General features: G+C 38.9%; 1 protein-coding gene across 4 annotated transcripts in view; it reads right to left on the bottom strand.

Moving 5' to 3' along the window:
- Positions 1–17392, bottom strand: part of NRPA1 (nuclear RNA polymerase A1) — a 75990-nt gene extending 58598 nt beyond the window's left edge. For 3 of the 4 annotated variants that reach the window (XR_016052851.1, XR_016052852.1, XM_020670661.2), the window contains exons 1-4: positions 17243–17392; positions 16848–17032; positions 9027–9186; positions 8542–8844 (exon numbers count right to left, since the gene is read on the bottom strand). Coding sequence is in view for 2 of the 4 variants with exons in the window: in XM_020670661.2 (XP_020526320.1) it covers positions 8542–8844; positions 9027–9186; positions 16848–17032; positions 17243–17266 (672 nt within the window). In the remaining 2 variants the exon portion in view is untranslated. Of the gene's footprint in view, positions 1–8541; positions 8845–8955; positions 9187–16847; positions 17033–17242 lie in introns of all 4 variants that reach the window. The other variant, XM_088863077.1, reaches the window with a different exon arrangement.
- Positions 17393–21280: the final 3888 nt, after the last annotated feature.

Consider the following 21280-nt stretch of genomic DNA (forward strand, 5'->3'; position numbering starts at 1 on the left):
CTTGGATTACCCTCTCGCAAAAAGCCCTCACTGTGGACCATCTCCAGCATAGGGGGGTTCCTATCTCCAATCGTTGATCTACATGCCTCAGGGATGAAGAGAGCAATTCCCATCTATTATCCACTGCCAACTCACAAACAATTTATCGGGTTCATGCTCCAACTTTTTGGTTTGCACTGGGTTACCCCTCCCTCCATCCCAGCCTTATACAATCTTTCTCTCGACACCGCGTGGCCCAAAGCAGGCAAGACTTTGTGGAAGGCGTCCATAGTTGCCACGATTGCGGTCATCTCAACCGAGAGAAACTCTAGAATCTTCCGTGGAGTCAAAAGCGAGGACCCGCCCTCTTCCATAAGATAACTGTAGCTATCATTTTTTGGGCCTCAAACCGCAAGTATTTCAAAGGAACCTCATCCGCGACTTTCCTACTCAAATGGAAAAACCTCATCAACACCCGCTCCCCTCGCAGCTCTCGGTCCAATGTTTGGTCCCCTCCCCTTGAAGGCTCCCCTTGAAGGCCAGACCAAATTAAATTTCGATGGGTGTTCGTTTGAAAATCCAGGCGCAGGTGTGGGTGGTGCCTTCTGAGACCATCTCAGGAACATTCTCACCTCATTTTCCAAACACATTGGTCACGCCGACTCACAGCTAGCTAAGCCTACAGCCCTCCTCTCCAGACTTAGGCACTTCGACTCCTCTTAAGGTCAACCCCTGACCATCGAAGGAGATGCTCAAAACATCATCACTTGAGCTTCAAGCACATCGCCTTGCCCATAGTACCTCGCTACAAATTTTGATGAGATTATTCATATTTGCAGGGATATGGCCATCGCATGGAGGCATACCTGGCAGGAGTCCAACGCCCTGGAGAACCAACTGGCTAAAGATGGAGCGCTTTCTAGCTTTTTGTGATCCAGTGTGCTTGGGCTTTTTGTATTTGGTTTTTCCTTTTTCTTATGTAAGAGTTTCCGTGTTCTACCTAAAGCATTTTTTGTAAAAAATACCATCATTGGTTAATCTATTTTTTGGCAAGAGGCCTGGCCTATGGGTTTTCTCTTTGCACTATGTACTTATTCTTTATATATAATACAGTTCACAATTTCATAAAAACTATTCATACTCTTCAAGATGATGGACAATATGTTACAGGTGTGCAGGTTCCAGTTATACTCCCCCATCAGTTGATCCTATTGATCATGAAGAAGCAAGATCAAGTAACCATTCCTACTTTGAGTCCATTATTCATAAGTACGATACAATTCGTGTTTCCTCCTGATCATTATGATTCTGAGTCAACATCTTTGTCATTCAGCTCTTGTTACTTTCTCTGTCTTCTATTCGTTAACCTAGTAATTATCACAAGGACATAAACATGAATGATGGGAGCACACCAACGCTAAGGAACTTCAAGCAATGGAACAGCATGATATTAGGCCTTAGTCCTTCTTCCTCTTAGAAACGGTCGTCGGTTGCAAATGGAATTATAAGATTAAGACCTTCCAAGATGGTAGCATCAGCAAGATACTTGCAGATTGACTACAAGGTATCATAATATTCTTGGTGATTCACTTGTTTTTTGCCAATGCAAGAAGCACGATATGGTTCAAAAACCTGCTGAAGTTGATTCTCATGCTATGGCTTTTGCCTCTAATGGGATTATCTAAATTTACATGCTACTCTTTGATTCAGGTGTCCTACCTTCATCGCCTAAACCTCCCCAAGAAGACAATATAAATGCGATCAAGATTCCCAAAAATCAAGTATTTCATGTTCAGAACAAGCATTATTGAGCCTGATTCTCATTCCATTCGATAAAGATTTGTCAGTGGCCTTCTTACTCGCCCTTATATTTCTTACGAAGATCAACTTGCTGACATATTTACCAAAGCTCTTAGTAAATGGCAACATGATTGTTTTGAGGGAGGTGTTAAGATACACATTGGAATTGTATAATTTAGGTACTTTTGTTAATTAGTTTGCGTGTAGTTTTGTTTTATTATTGTAATGGTGTATTTATGTACTTTGGACAACCATGCCATATGGAGATATCATATTGGACACTAATTCCAATCAATGAGAATTCTGACCATATTTTATCAACTCTAACAAAGTCTAACGCGAAAGGAAATAACAAAAACATCAATGACAGAAGTGCGGACAGCCTTATCACAACCTCAGAAGGGACTTGAGAAGGAAATTTACTGTTTGGTTTGTAATTAGGCAAGCAATAAGGCTAGCAGACTGGATTACTACTCAAGAGCCCAGGAAAAGGTGACCACAGCTTCACAATTCATGGGGACCTTACAAGGGATAGAAGAGATTGAAGACCCAAACATGTTTTTCGTACAAAAAGTGTGTATTCTTTCTACCAATGTAAAAAGCCGAAGTCCTTGTTTTAGAGGGTTGGGAAAAGGACGTTATGGAAACATCCAGACCTCTCAAAAGACGAATATCATGCGTAGAACATGGAAAACAGTAGCCATAGGAGGAAAGGGAAAGCCAAAGATGTTGTGGATCTGGAAAATTTAAATATGATGGAACTCATCGAGGGATGGTGTGATAAAGGCAAAAGAGAACCCGCATGAATATTCCATCCTGCAGTGATTGGAATTTGGGGAAAGCCAAAAGAAGGGCACTTACGGACTCAACCAAAAAAAATCACAGATACTAAAATATTTTAATGATTCAAAAGTCAAATATGGAAGAAGTTCACTACCCTCTCATTCAAAGAAGCTGGGGGAGGAGAAAATGCAGATGAGCTACATTACTAATGAGAACCTCAAGAGGTGTGTCATCTGCAGAACACCAAAGTCTATTCTTCCTAGGGATAACGTGCCTTATGAGTAAGGAGGTTAAAACCGTGGCTGCAGGGGACACAGGTGGCTTGTGGAGCTCAACAGGGGCCATAGGAGACTTATGGAGTTCCACCTCTTAACGAACAATGGAAATAGAGCAGAGATGTCAACCTCTCTTAAGAAGAACTTAATTACGGATGAGTTGAAAAAAAACAGGAGTTGATCAAGATAGTAACAGAACCTACAGGAAGTTTTTGGAAGGATTTGTGACTGAAATTCAAAAAACCTCCATAAAAATCTCATATGGCTTTGTAAGTAGTTAGTGTTCAAGAAGGCGGGTTCAGCTGCTTCGATGGCCAGCGATCCTAACGGCCTTAGCGGCCGGCCGGCCAAGGAGAGCACCCAAATACCTGTGCAGCCTGCACAAAATAGGAGAATAGAAAGGAAAAAAAAAAAAAACAAGAATAAGAAGAAAACCAGGGGGGGGGGGGGTTGTGCATGCTGGACTTTGATCCTTGAAGATGAAATAGAGGGGGTTTTGGTAAGTAAATCTCCCAGATTGAGGTAATCAGGAAGGAGGGGGGGGGGGAGAGGGGAAGAACTGAAAAATAAAAAAAAGACGCAATAAAATAGAAAAAAAATAAATGTATGGCCCCTTTTCATCCGTGGACAATATAAGGACTAATAAAGTAGAACAAAACTTAGCATGCTTAAGTTTATTGACATCCTTTTAGGAACGAGTTGTCCAATCCTAAGAAAACGTCAAAAAGCTCAAAATGAAACCACACTTCGATAGAACAATATGCCAAAACCAAAGAGGGAAAAAAAGAAAAAACATAAACAATAAATTAAGTGAAAAAGAAGAAAAGAGCCAATCCAAACCCAACATTTACATTTATAAATATCAAGAAACCCTAAACCAAGAAATGAAATGCACTCAACTCTCAAAACCCAATAGAACTGGGCTCGAATTGGTGAGCATTGGTTGCCGAAAGACTTCGTTTGCAGCTTCACAAAAAGTTTCGGATTGAACACTTTTCAATTTTGCAAGAAACTGAAAAGTTTGAAATTGTTTTCGAACTTCAAAAAAAAACTCAAAATTTTAATATTGAGATAGTTTTTCATGGAGAAACTGAGCACATAAGGTTGGGGTGGCTAAAATTTAAAGTTGTGGCTATGTAGAACTCCAAGCTATAAAATCAAAAATCTTCTATCTTTTCTTTATTAATTGCTGCAAATTCTACTTACAAATGCTGCAAAACAATAAAAAATAAATCTGCTACAATCTAGGATCTTTAAATGTTACTGTTAAATAAACTGAATACAAAAGTAATAACTTTAGGAAGCAAAAATAAGATAATAACAACAAGAATTAAATAAATAACTGGACAGTTGCCAAGGGTTACCCCCTTAAATCACCTGCCCGATGGGGCACCTAATTCTGGATCTTGCTGAATCCACCAATCTGAACTCAAGAAACACCTCTGGAACACCCTTATCAGGAAAGCTCTGGGGCTGGGAGCATGGGTCACACTTAGGCTTACACAAAGAACCCTTTTCACCAAGGCGTGCCACAAGATGGCATCTCCCCAATCTAAAACTAGGCTTGGGAATGCTCCCTCTTGTTGGCTCTCTTTTAGAGGTGTGTGCCACCCCAAACACTTATGGGGGGTGGCGTGCCGCCTTTTTAGATAAAACACAGAGGCACTGAGAGAGAGAGAGAGAGAGAGAGAGTGCTGTGGAAAAGAGAGAGGAGAGAGACATCTGAGAAAAATGTGTAAAGAATGAGGGGGGGGTCCTCCTCCTATATATCAGCCTCAAGAGCCCTAAGGTGTCCCCGTCAAATTAGGATTCAGCACTATTCAAGATATTTAGGTAATCTGAGAGGCGAGAGAATAAATCAGAGTCATTCATCCCTAAAACAGCCATTATGATTAAGAGAGAATATTAGAAAAAAAAGGGGCCCATTGATTCTTACTTCTCCCTCCAGATCCTGAGGTGGCAATTCACGAAAGAGGGTAGGCTAGTATTTAGAGCCGCTTTAAGAAGGATGACAGGGATCTGGAGTCTCAATTTACAGCCCAATGGTTTTATCAAGCAGGTCTTCCATTCAATACTATTACTTGAAGAGCTTCCAAGCTAATGTTGGAAGCAATGGGATAGTTTGGGCCAGGATATATGGCCCCTACACTTCACGAATTCAAGGTGCCTTTGTTGAAGAAAGAGGCAGAGCTCACAAATAAGTACCTCAGACCCGCATGGAGCAAGAGTGGGGTGACCATTATGACAAACAACCGGACCGATTAAAGGACATGCATTATGAACTTAATGGTGAATTGTCTTATGGGAACAATATTTTTTAGGTCCATTGACGCATCTAACAACATTGTTGATACGAAAATCATTTTTTAATTAGTAAATAAGTGTATTGAGGAGGTGGGCGAGGCACTTGTGGTGCAAGTTGTTACGGACATGGCTAAGACCAATATGGAGGTTTCTAAAATGTTGGAGTCGAAGTGGCCACACATTTTTTGGACACCTTGTGCGGGCATTGCATTGGCCTCGTGCTTAAGGCGATCAGCAAGATAAAAGTGGCAGAGGGGTTACTAAAGATAGCAAAAAATATTACAATTTTGATATACAGCCGCACCAATGTCTTAGCCATGATGAGGAAGTCTACAGGAGAAAAATACTTGGTGCGGCCAGGGTCACGAGGTGTGCAACTTTCATAGTTGTCATTGAAATCTATAAATGATGAAAGAGATAAACATGCCTTAGAACCATGTTTGTCAAAGCAAAGCAAGTCATCTATGGATTTGAAGGGGAAAAGGTGTGTGAAATTGCAAAAGTACCCCAATTTTTTAATGGCATTAGCTACTGCATTAATCTTTTTGAGTCACTTGTAAAAGTTTTGTGTCTTATGGATAGTGAAAGGGAATCAACAGTCGGGTAATATTTATAAGGCAATGAGGTTGCAAAAGAAGTCAAAAGGAACTTGAAGAATGAGGAAAGTAGATATGCCCCTATTTTGAAAATTGTAAAAAACAAATGGGCCACTACCTAGAAGGGTACTATCTCAACACTATGTATTACCATACTGATCCTGAGATGGAGTCCAAGAGTTGTTTTGTGCAAGCAATTAACAGGTGCCATGGAAGGCTCAACCCCGATGCAAATGCCCTAGTGTCTATGGAGCTTAACAAGTATCGGTACTCCATGGGGACATTTGGGATGAACCTTGCAATAAGGCAAAGAACAGAAATCTAAGTCGATGATGCATTTGTTATTGAAGTTCTTACTTCTATGTTTTAACTTCTAGGTTCCAGCATAACTTCTAAATTTGCTCGTACATATAGACTCTATTTAATTTTAATGCATTGTAGCTTCATGGTGGGCCAACCATGGGCAATGCGACAATCACTTGCAGATGATGGCTCAACAGTTTCAAACTTGAGTTGTAAATTGCAAACCACTTGTCCTCATCTCCGACCACCTTAACTTCTACTACAATTTTCAAGTAATAAATATCTAATATTGCAATCATGTGTTAAGAAATAGATACATGGGAATAAGAGAAGTAGGCTTGAGCAAAAGAGATTGAATGACTTTGTTTCGTTAACTATAATCAAAAGCTGAAGGAGTGTCATTTATAGTGGAATGAAATCGTCCCCATCCTTGTGAAAGATATGGATGAATCAAGTGAGTGGTCAGTCGAAGAGGATGCTCGAAATGAACCCATATTCATGGGAGAGCTTGACACGGACTCAAGTTCCGTTGGTATGGCATTGAGCCCTATGCGGACTACTATCTCAAACTCAAAATGGGAAGGGGAAGGGAAGAGAAAGCAAAGGGGAAGATGACAATAAAAGCAAAAGAAAAGGAGGAGGCGGAATCGGAGACTAGGGAAGAATAAGAATATGAGGATGACTCTAATGATGATGGCTTGGCATCATCATTAGATTCAGGAGTATTTGATGCTAGTCATAAACATGGACGCATTGTTGCTAGTAATGATGAAACTAAACATCGCATTTGAGTTCATCATATTTGTCGTCTATTTATGTGTTTGTTAGTTTGTCCTTTACGTTGTGACATTTTTGTCAATTGTGAGTTGTGAGATCTAATTTATATTGAAAAATTAACATGTACTAGTTATTTAGATTTTCTATTGTTGCATAGTGGATGAATCTTGGGTAATTTCCATTCATTTAATGTTTGTCATTCAATTTCCCAGTTCAAAAAGTCATATATGTTTAAGTTTGAACTGAAAAATAAATCTATACAATAATTCTTCCAAAAAAATAGATATTTTATGCATACAAGGGGTCTAATCACCAATAGAACCCCCCATAATCCCCAATGGCCTAGAGCCCACCTTTTTAACAGGCCACCCAGGTATCAGGGCACCTGCCTAGGTAGGCTAATCTGCCTTCTTGAAGATTGGTCCACACCAACTCCAAGGGTTAAGCCCCTACACAATGAGCAATTTTAAGACATGAACCACGACCTAAGGAACAATCTTCCCAAGTTTCATGAAGAGCTCGAAAGAGAAATCAAAATTTTGTTTGACAACTCAAAGTCCCACTTCAATTTGTACATTGAGTATTTGATAAAATCGTTAATTGACGAAGATCGTATACAGGAAAGTGGTGGGATTTCATCACCAACTATTCTAGTGGACTTTGAAGAATGCGATGAACACAACAAGCTCAAAGTCGAGCCTCTCCCAACCCTAGGAGAATGATGTCATAAGTTTATAATTTTCTCTTCCAATTTTTTGAGATACTAAAATTAGGATTAGATTTTATGGCCTTCTAGTTATTTAAGCTACGACACTTATGTCTTTTCTAGTTGTATTTTAGTTGTACAGAAATTAGGGGTAGAGTTGGACATTTACTTTTTAAAAGATGTTTGAATTAAATATTTTTTATAGGTCAGAAGTTAATATTGATTAGGATTTCTTAAGGAGCAAGTTATGTTTTAGGGTTCTCTTCTATAAATATATAACTATTGAACAAGGAAACAAAGAGAAGAGAATAATAATTGATTTTCCGTCTTGTGAAAAGATCTTTTTGAGATTGGAATCCCCTGCAGACCCTCAGAGATGGTAAATCCCAGCACTTCATTTTTTTTATTTTTAGTTTATTTATTTTCTTTCCCTTCTTCTTACACAAATCTGTCACACATCACACCACAAACTAAATGCATGTCACAAATAATTCCTTTTTCAATTTTTTGTACAATAACCAACCTCAGTGTTCTCAATCATGTCAGTGCTTTAAGCATCTGTTATTTTAGGATGCAATGTGCTTCCAAAACAATGGAGAAGTAAAATCAGAATCCCAGACTATGCCATTGCACATACTACATCAAACAATAGAAAAAACAATTTCAATTAGCTGGTAAAATTCATGACACAATTTCATAATATATATATATAGCACAAGCTACACAAGGCTTTACTTAACCAAAAAGAACACAGCATAGCTACTTATCTTTTTTAGAAAAAACAAATCCCATAATGAAGAACAAATGATTAGTTACCCAAAAAATTAAAAAAAAAAACAAAGGATCAAATCATATAAGCAATATAACGTTTTCATCTTAAAATCCAGGGAGATAGCTCACACAGAAGCAAAACTCGTAAAAGATGACTTGTAGTCTTCAGCATGCAAGATGAATAAAAGATGCTATACATACAGAAAACATGGATTCAACTAGAAGGGTATATGCCAATAAGATATACCTGATACAACCGATTCACACTAAGGCTGCTAATCTGTGCATTTTTAGTACCGCACATATCACATATTTTACTCGTCTTCTCTGAGATCATTTTATTTAGAACAGTCATGGCTTTATGATATTGAAGTGACGTCCATTCACATTGGTTTAAATTGGATGCTTCCACTGTTTTTCGAGTCACAGTACTTGACTCAAAGCTTTCCTCAGAGGTCGCATCACCAGTCAAGGCCTTAATCTCACCATCATCAACAACAGCAATGTCACCTTTCACAATAAGCTCCAGTTTAGAAGCAAACATTTGGACCTAATACACAAAAATGCAGATAATCATATACTGAAGGACATTATCACATGATGGAGAAGCAAAGATTCCTTTCGTGAAGGAAACATAGAACCAAACCACTTGTCTGCTTACAGAAAAAAACAAATTTAAGGAACTCCAAACTGTTTTCATTGAGTTAATAGAGGAGAAGATAAGGAAGATACTCTTCGTCTATCCAGCAAGAAATGATGGCAATAGAAGCAAACACGCCTCACAAGCTTTAGCAGAGTATTCATTAGCACAGGGTTGTAAACTGGTCTAGCAAGCTCAATATGCCCACAATGGCCTGTGCAATTGTAAAAAGTCTCACCACATGTTGTACACCTGTAGCACAACGACAATGCGAAGAAAATTACGCCAAGATTTTCAAAAGGCAAATTTTAAAAAGGAATGATGATGAACTCTTAAAAATCACTAAAATTTCATAAACCTTGCAAGTGCCAACCTATAGTGCCCAGCCAATACATACAGTTGAAGCTTATGAAATTATATAAATATGACAAGATGAAAACATTCATATTTATGCTAAGCATACAGAAATCAAATAGATAGACTTTGATAGAATCATATGCCCAATAACTAATTAAGTCATTTATCACAAAGAAGATATCATCTGAGGTATTGTTGCATGTATCAACAACACCTATTCAGAGAATCATCATGGCATGAAACACATGGAAAAGCTTGTAAGATGAATTCTAGAATGCATATATGACCCACACAGCATTATAAAGCATCAAAAAGAAGATGTGACAAAACCTAGCCACTCAGCCAAATGCTCTTTGGGCACAGGTTCTGAGGCATAAATATAAAGTACCTGTGGATACCTGGCTGCCAGAAAGAACTCAAGTCTATAATGCTTCAAGAGCTTGGAAGTCCTTCTCAACAGTCCTGGCTACTCTCAAGAGGTACATTAGGTTCCATCCAAGGGAAGGTTTGAAAGTGAAATTTTGGCAAGACCTTTGGTTAGGACCTTCCCCCCTGCGAGAGGCATTTCCAAATCTATTCTCTCTTGCCAGAAACCAAGATTCCTCTATTGCTCAGGAATTAAGCCTCTCAGGAGGTCGTAGACTTTGGAAACCTTCTTTTCGAAGGAACCTAACCGATGAGGAAACCACGAACTTCCAGCCGCTTTTGACTACCCTTCATTCCCTATTTATCCTGTCCCAAGGAAGTGATGATATTGTTTGGACACTAGCACCCTCGGGTAAGTTCTCTGTTGCTTCTTTCTACAAAAGCCTTACCATCTTACCCACTACCCCATGATTCTTATTCCAGAGTTTGGTCCACTATTGCTCCACCAAAAGTACAGACCTTCAAGTGGCTCGCTTTTGCTCAAAAGGCCCTCACAGTTGACCAACTACAAAAGAGAGGGGTCCCCATCCCCAATAGGTGTGCTCTGTGTGAATGTGCGGAGGAAACAAACCCTCACTTATTCCTACTTTGTGACTTCTCCTTTGACCTATGGGGCAGTGTGCTGCAACTATTTGGCATAAAGTGGGTTACCCCGCCCTCGATAAAGGCCCTCCTATCCTACAATCTTGACTCAAGTTGGCCTAAGGGCGGAAAAATCTTGTGGAAGGCGACTATAGCTGCAACTATTTGGATAGTTTGGCTGGAAAGAAGTTCAAGAATCTTCCAAGGCTCAAAACTTCAAACCCCGGCACTGCTGCATACAGTTATCTCTCTGATGACCTTCTAGGCCTCCAACCACAAGTTTTTCACGGGAATCCCAGGGACTCTCTTCCTATCTCAATGGAAGAATATTCTCCATCACCAACCACAGGGGGTAACAAGGCCTAACAACTGGGTACCACCACCACAAGGTAGTATCAAGTTAAACTTTGATGGGTGTTCCCTAGGGAACCCGGGTCCAGCAAGCGCAGGACGGATCTTTCGAGACCATGAAGGCAATATTCTCCTAGCAATTTTCGAATACCTTGGTCTCAAGGACTCTCATCAAGCAGAGGCCTTAGCCCTCGTTTTAGCATTGAGAAAACTTAATCCCTCTTGGGGCTCACATCTTATAGTAGAAGGAGACTCAAAAAATGTCATCTCTTGGGCTAGCAGAACAACCGATCCCCCATGGCACCTGACTCCAGATTTTGACGAGATTCATCACATCTGCAAAGCTACGGACGTCTTATGGCAGCATACTTGGAGGATGTCCAACGATACCACAGACCGTTTGGCGAAAGAGGGAGCTAGAATGCAGAGACAGGTCACTCAAGCCGGGTCCACATTCTTTTTTGCGCTGGACCAGTGGAACTCAACCTGAACCTGAACCTCTTGTACTTAATACTTGCTTTTGCTATTCGTGGTCTTTTTGTAAGCTTTACTGTGTACAGGCACTCTTACAAGCCTTGTTTCGCAACTTCCTTGTAAACTTTGTAGTCCATTTTTTGCACAGGAGTTTTTTTTAAAGCTTTTTGTAAATCCTTGTGCAAGGGCGACTCTATTAGCCCTCTTTCTTGTTCCTTTAAACTACGCTGTAAAACCAAGTAACTAGGCATTGTAATAGGCCACTGTACAAATCTGTTCTTGCGATTTTTTACCGAGTCCCCTACTGTGGGTGACTTCGGAACTCTAAATTTGTAATCTCTTACAATATTAATACAAGTTAACCTTTCCTTAAAAAAAAACTTTGTAAGGGGGCATTCTTATAGGCCCAATTTTTTGTACAAGGTTTGTTGACCTATTTTTTTACCATGAGTCCCATCTAGAGGGTACTCTTGGATCAAAACCTAAATTGTAATCTATCCCTCAATAGCAATACAAAAGTCAACATTTCTCAAAAAAAGAAGATGTGACAAAACCTCGCATATCTTAGATCTGGAAATGATACAACTGGATCCTTCCTAGGGTTACTCTGTAATCCTTCATACAGCACATACATTAACATCCTCTCTAAAAGTGAGATTTTGGATTTCTATATACAAAACTAAGAATCCTATCTATCGGAGGAGTATCAAAATAGAAATTCAACTCGTACTTTTTTGTTTGGGTGAGTCAGTGGAGAGAGGGCCCCTACCCTTGGTAGGAATTGAGCCTAGGACGTAGTGTTGCAAATCGTCAAGCGCTAACCAATTAAGCCCGAGCTCTTTTCCTAAATTCAACTCGTACTTAAATGAGTAATTAAGCATTTTCAATATTTTTACAAGCCTTTAAGCTGGTGCATATATTTGTGCCATGTGCTTCAAGCCCATTCCTAGTCCAATGAACGCTTCTCTATATTTAAGGTGCATACAAAGTACTAACGCTTCTCTAGATTTAAAGGTATATACAAAGTACTTGCCTATGGAAGTTAAATGCCTCGCAGAAGGATTTTCAAGGTTGAAATATACATGCACAGATTTTTTCAGGGAGTTCAAGCTGAATTCCAGATGATTAAGGGCTAGAGTTCCAAGGTTCCTCAGGTTTACTAATAGATGTGCTAAGTGATGGCAAGATCTTGATGTTGCATATTATACAACAACGAGATCTCCCAACCATGCAAACCAGTATATGTGGTGAAAATTCTGTGGGAGGAGGGAAAAAGTGGAAGTGGTTTGTAGTGGAGGCTTTTGGGGTCTGTGGCCTTTTAAGGCCTTGAGAGCATATAATACTAGATGTCTTAGAGTGGATATTCACACTCTAATGGGAGTGTTCGTTGACTACATTGAGGTTAGTGGTCTATGGCCCAAGGTCATTGTCCAAAACCCTTACCCCTAGGCTTAGGCACTACCATTGAGGGTTTTAATGGCTCATCCATTGTTTAGGAGGGACAGATGTCCAGGGATAATAATGAGAGCCAGGAGGCCACCAGGAATCATGCGTGTGGTTGTGGGCCTGTGAGGGCAAGGGCCAAATCCTCGACAGCCACTGCAAGACATATACACATGATAATTGCATTATGGGAAGCAGCCCCAAAGAAAGAGAACAATTTGCATGTGTATAAGAGAGTGTTCTCCTTGAACTATAGTGATATGAACGTGTCATCATCATCATCATTTTAGCCTTTTCCCAATTAACTGAGGTCGGCTACATGAATCCTGATTCTCCATTCTGCTCTACTAAAGGCCATATCCTCAGTGAGACCATAAGTCCCCATATCTTTTCGAACTACTTCCAACCACGTCCTTTTGGGCCTACCCCTTGCCCTTTTCAGTCCTTCCACTTGAACTAATTCGCACCTCCTAACAGGTGTTGTACTTGGCCAATGCCACACATGGCCAGCCCATCAAAGTCTACTTTCCATCATTTTATCGTCTATTGGTGCCACGCCTAAATTCTCTCGAATAGATTCAATGCGAATTCTATCCCTTCATCTCTTGCCACTCATCCATCTCAACATCCTCATCTCTGCTACACTCATTCTATGGGTATATTGTTTTTTGTCCGCTCAACATTCCACCCCATAAAGCAAAACTGGTCTCACCGCTGTCCTATAGGACATGGCCTTCAGTCTCATTGGTATGACGTGATCACATAAAATTCCAGTTCCACATCTCCACTTCGCCCACCCATCTCTAATTTTGTGTCCGACATCTTCATCGATCTCTCCATTTTCCTGGATTATTGACCCAAGATATCGAAAGTACGGTCTTTTTTGTACGTCCTAGCCGTCAATAGTGCTATGAACGTGTGTGCATCCTTATGAATATGACTTGCTCTTGGCTGTGTGCGTGTGTGTGTGTGTCGGGGACGTGGGGGGGTGGGGGGGGGGGGGGCATGTTATCCACACACTAGGTTTGTGGTTCCATCATTTATTGGTCACCTATGATGAAACAATAATGAGTCCATGCGACTAACTATAGGTCATGGGTTCTATTAGCCTGGTTTGAGAAGATGGTCGTGGATCAAGAATTCTAGCACAGGTAGAGTGCCCCAGGATGTCACTTATTCTTGGCCCATGGGTACCAATCCACTTTTGGTTTCGTATTATTTGTGTTTTAGAATTTTGGCATATCAAAATTACTATTCTTCAACATTATTTATAATTATGTGATTTTTAAATAATTTTCAGAATTTTAATAAATTTATTTCATACAAAAAAAACCCCTAAAAGGGTATTTCTAAGATTTCCAAAATTGTGAGGGGCATTGTGGGACCCACAAGAGGGCCAAGGGAGCTCAACACATTGGTACCCCGCAAGGGGTTGGAGGGGGGGGGGATGTGAGCCCCACTAGGTCCACATGTACCCTAGTGATAGGGACACCCCATTGTATTTTGTTCCATTCTAAGGTCTAAAAACTCAAAGAAAGTCTTTAATATTAGATTTAGTTGATTATGAGAATATTTGATCTTGAAAATCCGTTGGAATTAGACCTTCTACTCTGAATTTGAATTTCAAAATTAAAAATATTTCTATGTGAGAAAGAGTCCTAATTTTGTGGGACTATATAATTATAGTCTAAGTAGAAGTGCATGTGTTAAGGATCTACGGGATAATGGTTTTAGGATTCCTGCTTGATCACGATGGCTGATCCGAGAAATGGATGGCTCAAATTGAATTCTCTCTTCAACTCACAGAAGAACCTAGAACTCCTTGGTCAAATTTGAGTTCCATTAGAAGTTGGCATACCGTAGGCCATGAGGCCCTATATAAAGGGGGGAAACCCCTTAATTCCCACAATTTGTTATTACAGAGACCTCTCTCTCTCTATCTAGCCTCTTCTTGAGATAGGTGACGCCCCACCTAATAAGGTAGGGCCACAAGAAGATCGCACACCACCCAGGCTTAGCCTGAGAGGAGGCCCGCCAAACACAATTTTCTGCAGTGGTTTCATTTTTTAAGATTTGAAAAGAAACCCGTTTCTTCAGCTCTCAACCCTAGTTTTGTGAGAGGGAATTGCCATAGGTGCTTCCAAGATTTGGAGGACTCAAGCAAGGTGAAGTCATATGCAACATCGGTCTGATAATCAGGTGTGGATTGTGCGAAGTCATATGGGTGTGACTCTAGGCAAAGTTCAGATAAGTCTTCCCAACTTTTCTTCTTTAATTCAGTTTTAATTCTCAATTTATTGTTCTTAACTTAGAATTCTATTTGTAGTTGCATTCAGTATATGAATAAAAAAAAAAATTCCTCTAAGGCAGTAAGAGTTAAGATCCGTGAGATTGCAATAATTTCTGTTCTTTGCTTCCGCAATGTAATTTGGCATTGCAAGTAGAATTGCCCGGTTCTTAATAAAAAAAAAAGAGAAAAAAAATTGGATTCACACTCTGGGAATCCTACGTAGCAAATAGTATCAATCTTGTGGGGAATGAAGCACTTCGAGGAGGTATTTTCTTGTGAAAGAAAATAATAAGGACCATTGGTACTGACTATAAAATAAAAGAACCATTAAGATTCTAGTAATACAAATCCAAGATGGGTTGCTGAAAGAGGGCACAAATAGCAAATGTTAAACTTGTAGCAATAGATCAAGATGCCTAACAGGTACATGATGGAGAATATTGCAGCTCAACTCTTTTGGGGAAATATTGCAGCCATTAAGAATCCTAATCTTGTTCTAAATGGAAATTCCATTCAAACCAATTACCCATCTTCAAAAAGTTAGATAAATCAAAATGAAGGATGAGGTGAAGAGCATATTACTATATCGAGTGAGGAACGCTTGCCCATAAAGGAGGAACAAGGATATTGGTTTAAGGGTGGGAGAGTGATGGACTCCCAATAAATAAAGGTCATCAACATACCCATAGTTAAATTATGCTTGATCTCCAAGGCCCTTAGGAGATGCAGGAGATGAACTGCTTGACTGGTAGCATCAAGATGGCTGAGGTTTGCACTTTGAACTGGGCAGGAATCAGATAATATGGAACCAGTGGGTTGGCATTACAGTTTGGGTTCAGAATGGAGAACAGCTTTGAGGTTAATGAGCAATAAATCATGTTAAACACTTTCTGAGGGTTCTATCTTAGCATGGAACCACATATCCAGTCATGATGAAAACAGACAAGTTTCTTGTATCTAGAGATCAGGAGAAGCTCTTCCATATAGTTGTGAAAGGTAGTGCTCCAAAATGTTAATCGGCCAATAGCCTCTAGTAATTGAGATCAATTGATGGGATTGGGACAATTCTCATTGTCCCCTTAAGGTTCACAGAGATGTTTGTTTTCAATAAGCAAATCTCAAAGACTTCGTTTTGTAACTTCTCAATCTAGCAGCTTCCTCAAACAAACGGATAAATTAACATTCACTTCTCTCAATAAAAAGTCATACTCAAGATTAAATATGAAAACTGGAAATGAGCAGCATAAATGCATAAGAACTGGAAACTTCGTTCAAAAACTCTGAACAGTTTCATGGATGAATTTTTAAGTTGACTTCTCCACAACACTACCCTTCAAATGAGATTCACTATTCAAGAAAGACCACAAGGATCATGGTCTAGCTTCAATCTGCAGGGCATTCCCCCATTGTACATCAAAGTATCTCTTTCATTGTTTTGTTCAAGTAATAATTACTTAGTTTTGTTTTTATGGGGAATATGTTCTATGTTGGAAGCTTGAAGCTTTCCCTAACATCAAGGAGAATGTCTTAATCATCCATCAGTAGTCAATAGGCACCAAAGAAGCCATAAAATATCTGACATGAGCACTGAGCTAAGAGAGCCCCCAAATACACTCAATACCCTGCAATTGAGATTTCTCAAGTTAATTTTGATATCATTTAAATCAAAATATCACAAAATTTACTCAAACCCTCATGTACCATCGAAAATATGTTAAGCAATCAATCTTTGTTTACTATTTGTTAGACCTCCTTTACAAATCCCTGGCGAAAAATTCACAGCACCATCCAAATTACAATGGATAAATCAAATTAGTTTACAACGAGTGAATCACTGAGAATGCACGAGGTTCACTGATTTCAAGACTCCCTTTTTCTTTTGAAACGTCCCTGGTAACTAGCCAAACCCCTCAATTGACACATTAGAATAATTAAAAATAGAAAGCACCTCATCTATAACTCCATATAAAATGCAAATTGCCATGCTTACCTTAATAGTGGTTCGTTTGCACGGGGTGCTCTGCTTGGTCCCATTGCAAGGTCATACAAGCCCCCAGGAACCGGGTACCCCATATGTACAGACACAGGGCTCGTAACTCTTACTACACTAATCTTCTTAATTTCCTCCTCTGTGAATAAATTGAACACAACTGCATCCACACTCGATGTAACCACCTGCAAGATGAATTTCTAATCAGAAAACAGCCAAAAACCCGAAGTTACAACCAGAAAGGAACCACCTGCACTATAAATTTGGTAGGAAAACCATCTAACACCCAAGAATTCGAAGCCACCAGAAAATAACTAAACCATAGGTTAATATTTTGTGTTGAAAATAATTGGTTTCTTTGATTTGAGAAACTTTTGAGGTTTAAAGAGAGAGACCTCAGAGTTGTCACGAGAAGCCATCGTTGCATAACCCTAAACAGAAGCAACCGAAAATAATACGCTGATTTTAGGGTTTCTAGGGTGTTAGGGTTTTGCAGGTGTGGGTCTTGTATAGCAACTTGTCTGTTATGGCGCCCTGACAGCAATGGAGCTTGACATCGGTTCCCGCCCCCATATAAACCTCTCCCTCTGCAAGGGTTAAGGTTTTAAGAATGGAAGACGGTAGCGCCGATATATCGGACAACGAGAATCTGGGTTTTATTATTCCTGAAAAGTTTATATGCTCGCGCGGGAGCAAATGTACATTTGCTCATTCCAACAAACATGCGCAGCCTAGGGTGTTGGCAAAGGGCTGCGCATTTGCCTGGCCGGACCTGGGCCTGGCCCGGTCACAGTGCCTATACAGCCGGCCCTGTCCGGGTCGAGCCAATTACCTACAGAAAAATCAATAAAATAAGGGGAAAACAAGGAAGGCTGGACCGGCCTTGTCGTAACCTTGGCCCAGAAATGGCCCCTAAAGTCCCATTTTGTAGCCTAGGCACTAGTTTTTCATGACCACCCAGCCCTTGCCATCTTTATAGCCTAGGCACTAGTTTTTCATGACCACCCAGCCCTTGCCATCTTTAGTACGCTGACCCCAAATTTTGGAAGGTACTAAAATTCTATACTATTTTGAAGTAAAACTTAGCTCAAAGTTGTACGTCAAAATCCACGACAAATGTAGATTTGATGTGTGAAACTGGGCCAAGAAATCTATTTGTACCCCAATTTTTAAATTTAAAGAAAATAGACAATCTAAATTATGTGATAGAAAATAACTTGAAATCCATTTTTTCAAATCTAATATTGCGGTTGAGATGGTCAATTTGATGTTTTTTTACCCGCCGTGGCTATATTTTACAACCAGGCGGCGTTAGGCCTTGTACAAATTTCTTATTTGTGCTTTTTTCTAAATGCCTAATCTTAATATGAAAATTCACCATGAAATGTAGAATAAGAAAATCATCATGAATCCTAAGTTCATTTCTATGCAATGGAGTGAGGGCAAATTTTGCTCCCACTAGGACATCACATATAGAGGTGGCGACGGGTCTGGTTCGGCTGGACTCGGACGTAGACCCAAATAGTATTTGGGTTCAAGTTTTGGTCTCGGTCCTAACCTGTTGGGTCCAAAAATTGGACCCATACTCATAGTCGTCAGGTCTCGAGTTTATCCCGTCGGGTCCCAAGTCTGGTCGTTCCATTGCCACCCTCACTAGTAGGTTCTTTTTTGTTTTTGCCCTTTTGTTTATCATCATATACTCGTATTATTGGCAACAAGGTCACAATCATCTACCATTAGATTTCAAGTCGTCTAATTTATCGTTTAATAGATAAAGATGACTATGAGTTCTCACTATAATATTATCCTTAACACACATACGAATAAGCCTTTAAGTGTTTTATCTCCAATAGTTTACAGGTATGGATTGGGTTCAATCAAACCCGGACCCATAATTGAATAGTGTTAGAGTCCAAGTTTTGGACCCAAGCCCGACCGGTCGGGTCTAAATATTGCACCCATACCCAGACTCGTGTTGGGAGTTCCCGACGGGTCCCAGGTTGGGTTTGGTCCACTGCCACCCTCAAATCGCACAATGGTTTAGAGAAGGCAAGGGAAAAACCTCAAATCGCACAATGGTTTAGAGAAGGCAAGGGAAAAAACGAGTCGAGCAATGGTGTTAGAAATTTGCGAGAGACAGTCTCTAAGGGTGTATTTGTTTGCCTAAAATAAAACTTTCAGAAAGAAAACACTCTTATCACTGTAATAGTTTGGCTGCACAGGAACTACTATAGTAAAATAGAATTTCATCTTTCTACAAACCTTCTCCTTTACTTTTAAAACACGAGAGTTTAAGTTCCTTTTGGGGGGGGGGGGGGGGGGGGGGACCTTCTCCTTTACTTTTAAAACACGAGAGTTTAAGTTCCTTTTGGGGGGGGGGGGGGGCGGGGTAAGAACTTAATACTTTAGAATTTATTTTTGTTTTATGTTCATGGTGATCACGATTTACTATTAATTATTTATAACATAATATATATTATAAAATATTTTATTTATATATTAAATAATATTTTAAATATATAAATTATAGGAAAATTATAAATAAATATACCTTAATTTTTATCTAATTGAAGCAAAATCCTAAACTTTCATAAACCTCGTCCACACCATTTTTCTCAATTTTAACATTTTTTATCAAAATAGCCTTCACAATCATCGTATTACCGTAATGACCTGGTCAAGCATTACGGTACTTTAAGTGCAGGCTAAACGTTATGGTACTTTAAAGACCATAATGCTTACTAAATCACATTTGACTACTGGAAATATGAGCATTACGGTCTTTAAAGTATCGTAATGTTTAGCCTGGGCTGGTCATTACGATAGTCATTATAGTAATATGACTACCATAACGTTATTTTGTCCAAAAAATGTTAAAATTGAGAAAAAAAACGTGTGGACGAGGTTTACGAAAGTTGTTGGTTTTTTTTTCAATTAGGCGACAATTAAGGTATATTTATGATAATTTCCCTAAACCATATTTCCATAATATTTAATATAAAACATATAAATAATATTTGTATAAATAATATATTATATATTATATTATATTATATATTTATTATAATATAAATATATAATATATAATATATAAATATATTTATATTAAAATAAAAATATATATATAGTAATATTTTATATTATATTTTATATATAATACAAATATACATTATCAATAAATTATATATAATATAAATTATATTATTTATATTGTTAATATATATTTGGAGGGATATTATAGAATCCATAAGGTTTTAAAATTAATCAAACTAAGACAGAGTATATAGAGTACATGTTTAGTAGTAATAGGAGTAGATACGATGAAGTAGTTAAGATTGATAGCTATGAAGTACAAGAAATACCACACTTTCAATATATTCGGTCGATTATCTAGGTAAATAGAGAGATTGAGGAAGATGTCGCATACATAATTAGAGCTGGGTGGACGAATTGGAGATATGCAACTGGAATTTTATTCAATTGTCGCATATCAATGAGGCTGAAGGCCAAGTTCTATAGGACAGCGGTGAGACCAGCTTTGCTCTATGGGGCGGAATGTTGAGCGGACAAAAAACAATATATCCATAAAATGAGTGCAGCATAAATGATGATGTTGAGATGGATGAGTAGCAATACAATATAGGTGTAGCATCAATAGATGGTAAAACGAGATAGAGTAGACTTAGGTGAGATGGTTATGTGTGGCGCCGACCAAGTACAACACCTATTAGGATGTGCGAGTGAGTTCAAGTGGAATGATTGAAATTGGCAAAGGGTAGGCCCAAAAGGACGTGGTTAGAAATAGTCCGAAAATATATGGGGACTTATGGCCTAATTGAGAATATGATATTTAATAAAGCAGATTGGAGAACTAGATTTCATATAGCCGACCTCAATTAATTGTGAAAAAGGCTAAAATGATTATGATGATATTGTTAATATATATTTGTTATCAAACACAGGTACCCAATACTTCTTTAACATTCCAGTAAGTTATCAAATACAGTATTCAGAACTTTAAACTTCCAAGAAGATAACATTCTGCTTCCCAAGACAGAATAACTTTTTTTTTTTCAAAGAACGTTTATATTCCAGCAAACAATTGCATGCTTAAAATTCTTTCTCTCGTTTTTCGTTACGTCTTAATCTCCTTTTCTTAAAATATGTCATTTAATTCTCCTTCCATCAACGCTTACAAATCTCTTATCCTACTACCACAATGTCTTGTTTCTAGGGCACTGTGAAGCCAAACAAACTTCTAATCCGGAAAATTCTGAAATTTTAAAACTATTTGGAAATTAAAAATGAGAAATTATATTATAGGACCCTTCCCCACCCATATGTGTAAGACCCCAAAAGATCACCATTAAATTTGGCACGGATCTATATAAAAAGTCAAGTTCTACACCCATGTGATAACTTTTCTAGAGATC

Source organism: Amborella trichopoda, chromosome 3 (assembly GCF_054954075.1).
Source record: "Amborella trichopoda isolate Santa Cruz 75 chromosome 3, AtrichopodaSantaCruz75HAP2 v2.0, whole genome shotgun sequence".
Classification (NCBI taxonomy): Eukaryota; Viridiplantae; Streptophyta; class Magnoliopsida; order Amborellales; family Amborellaceae; genus Amborella; species Amborella trichopoda.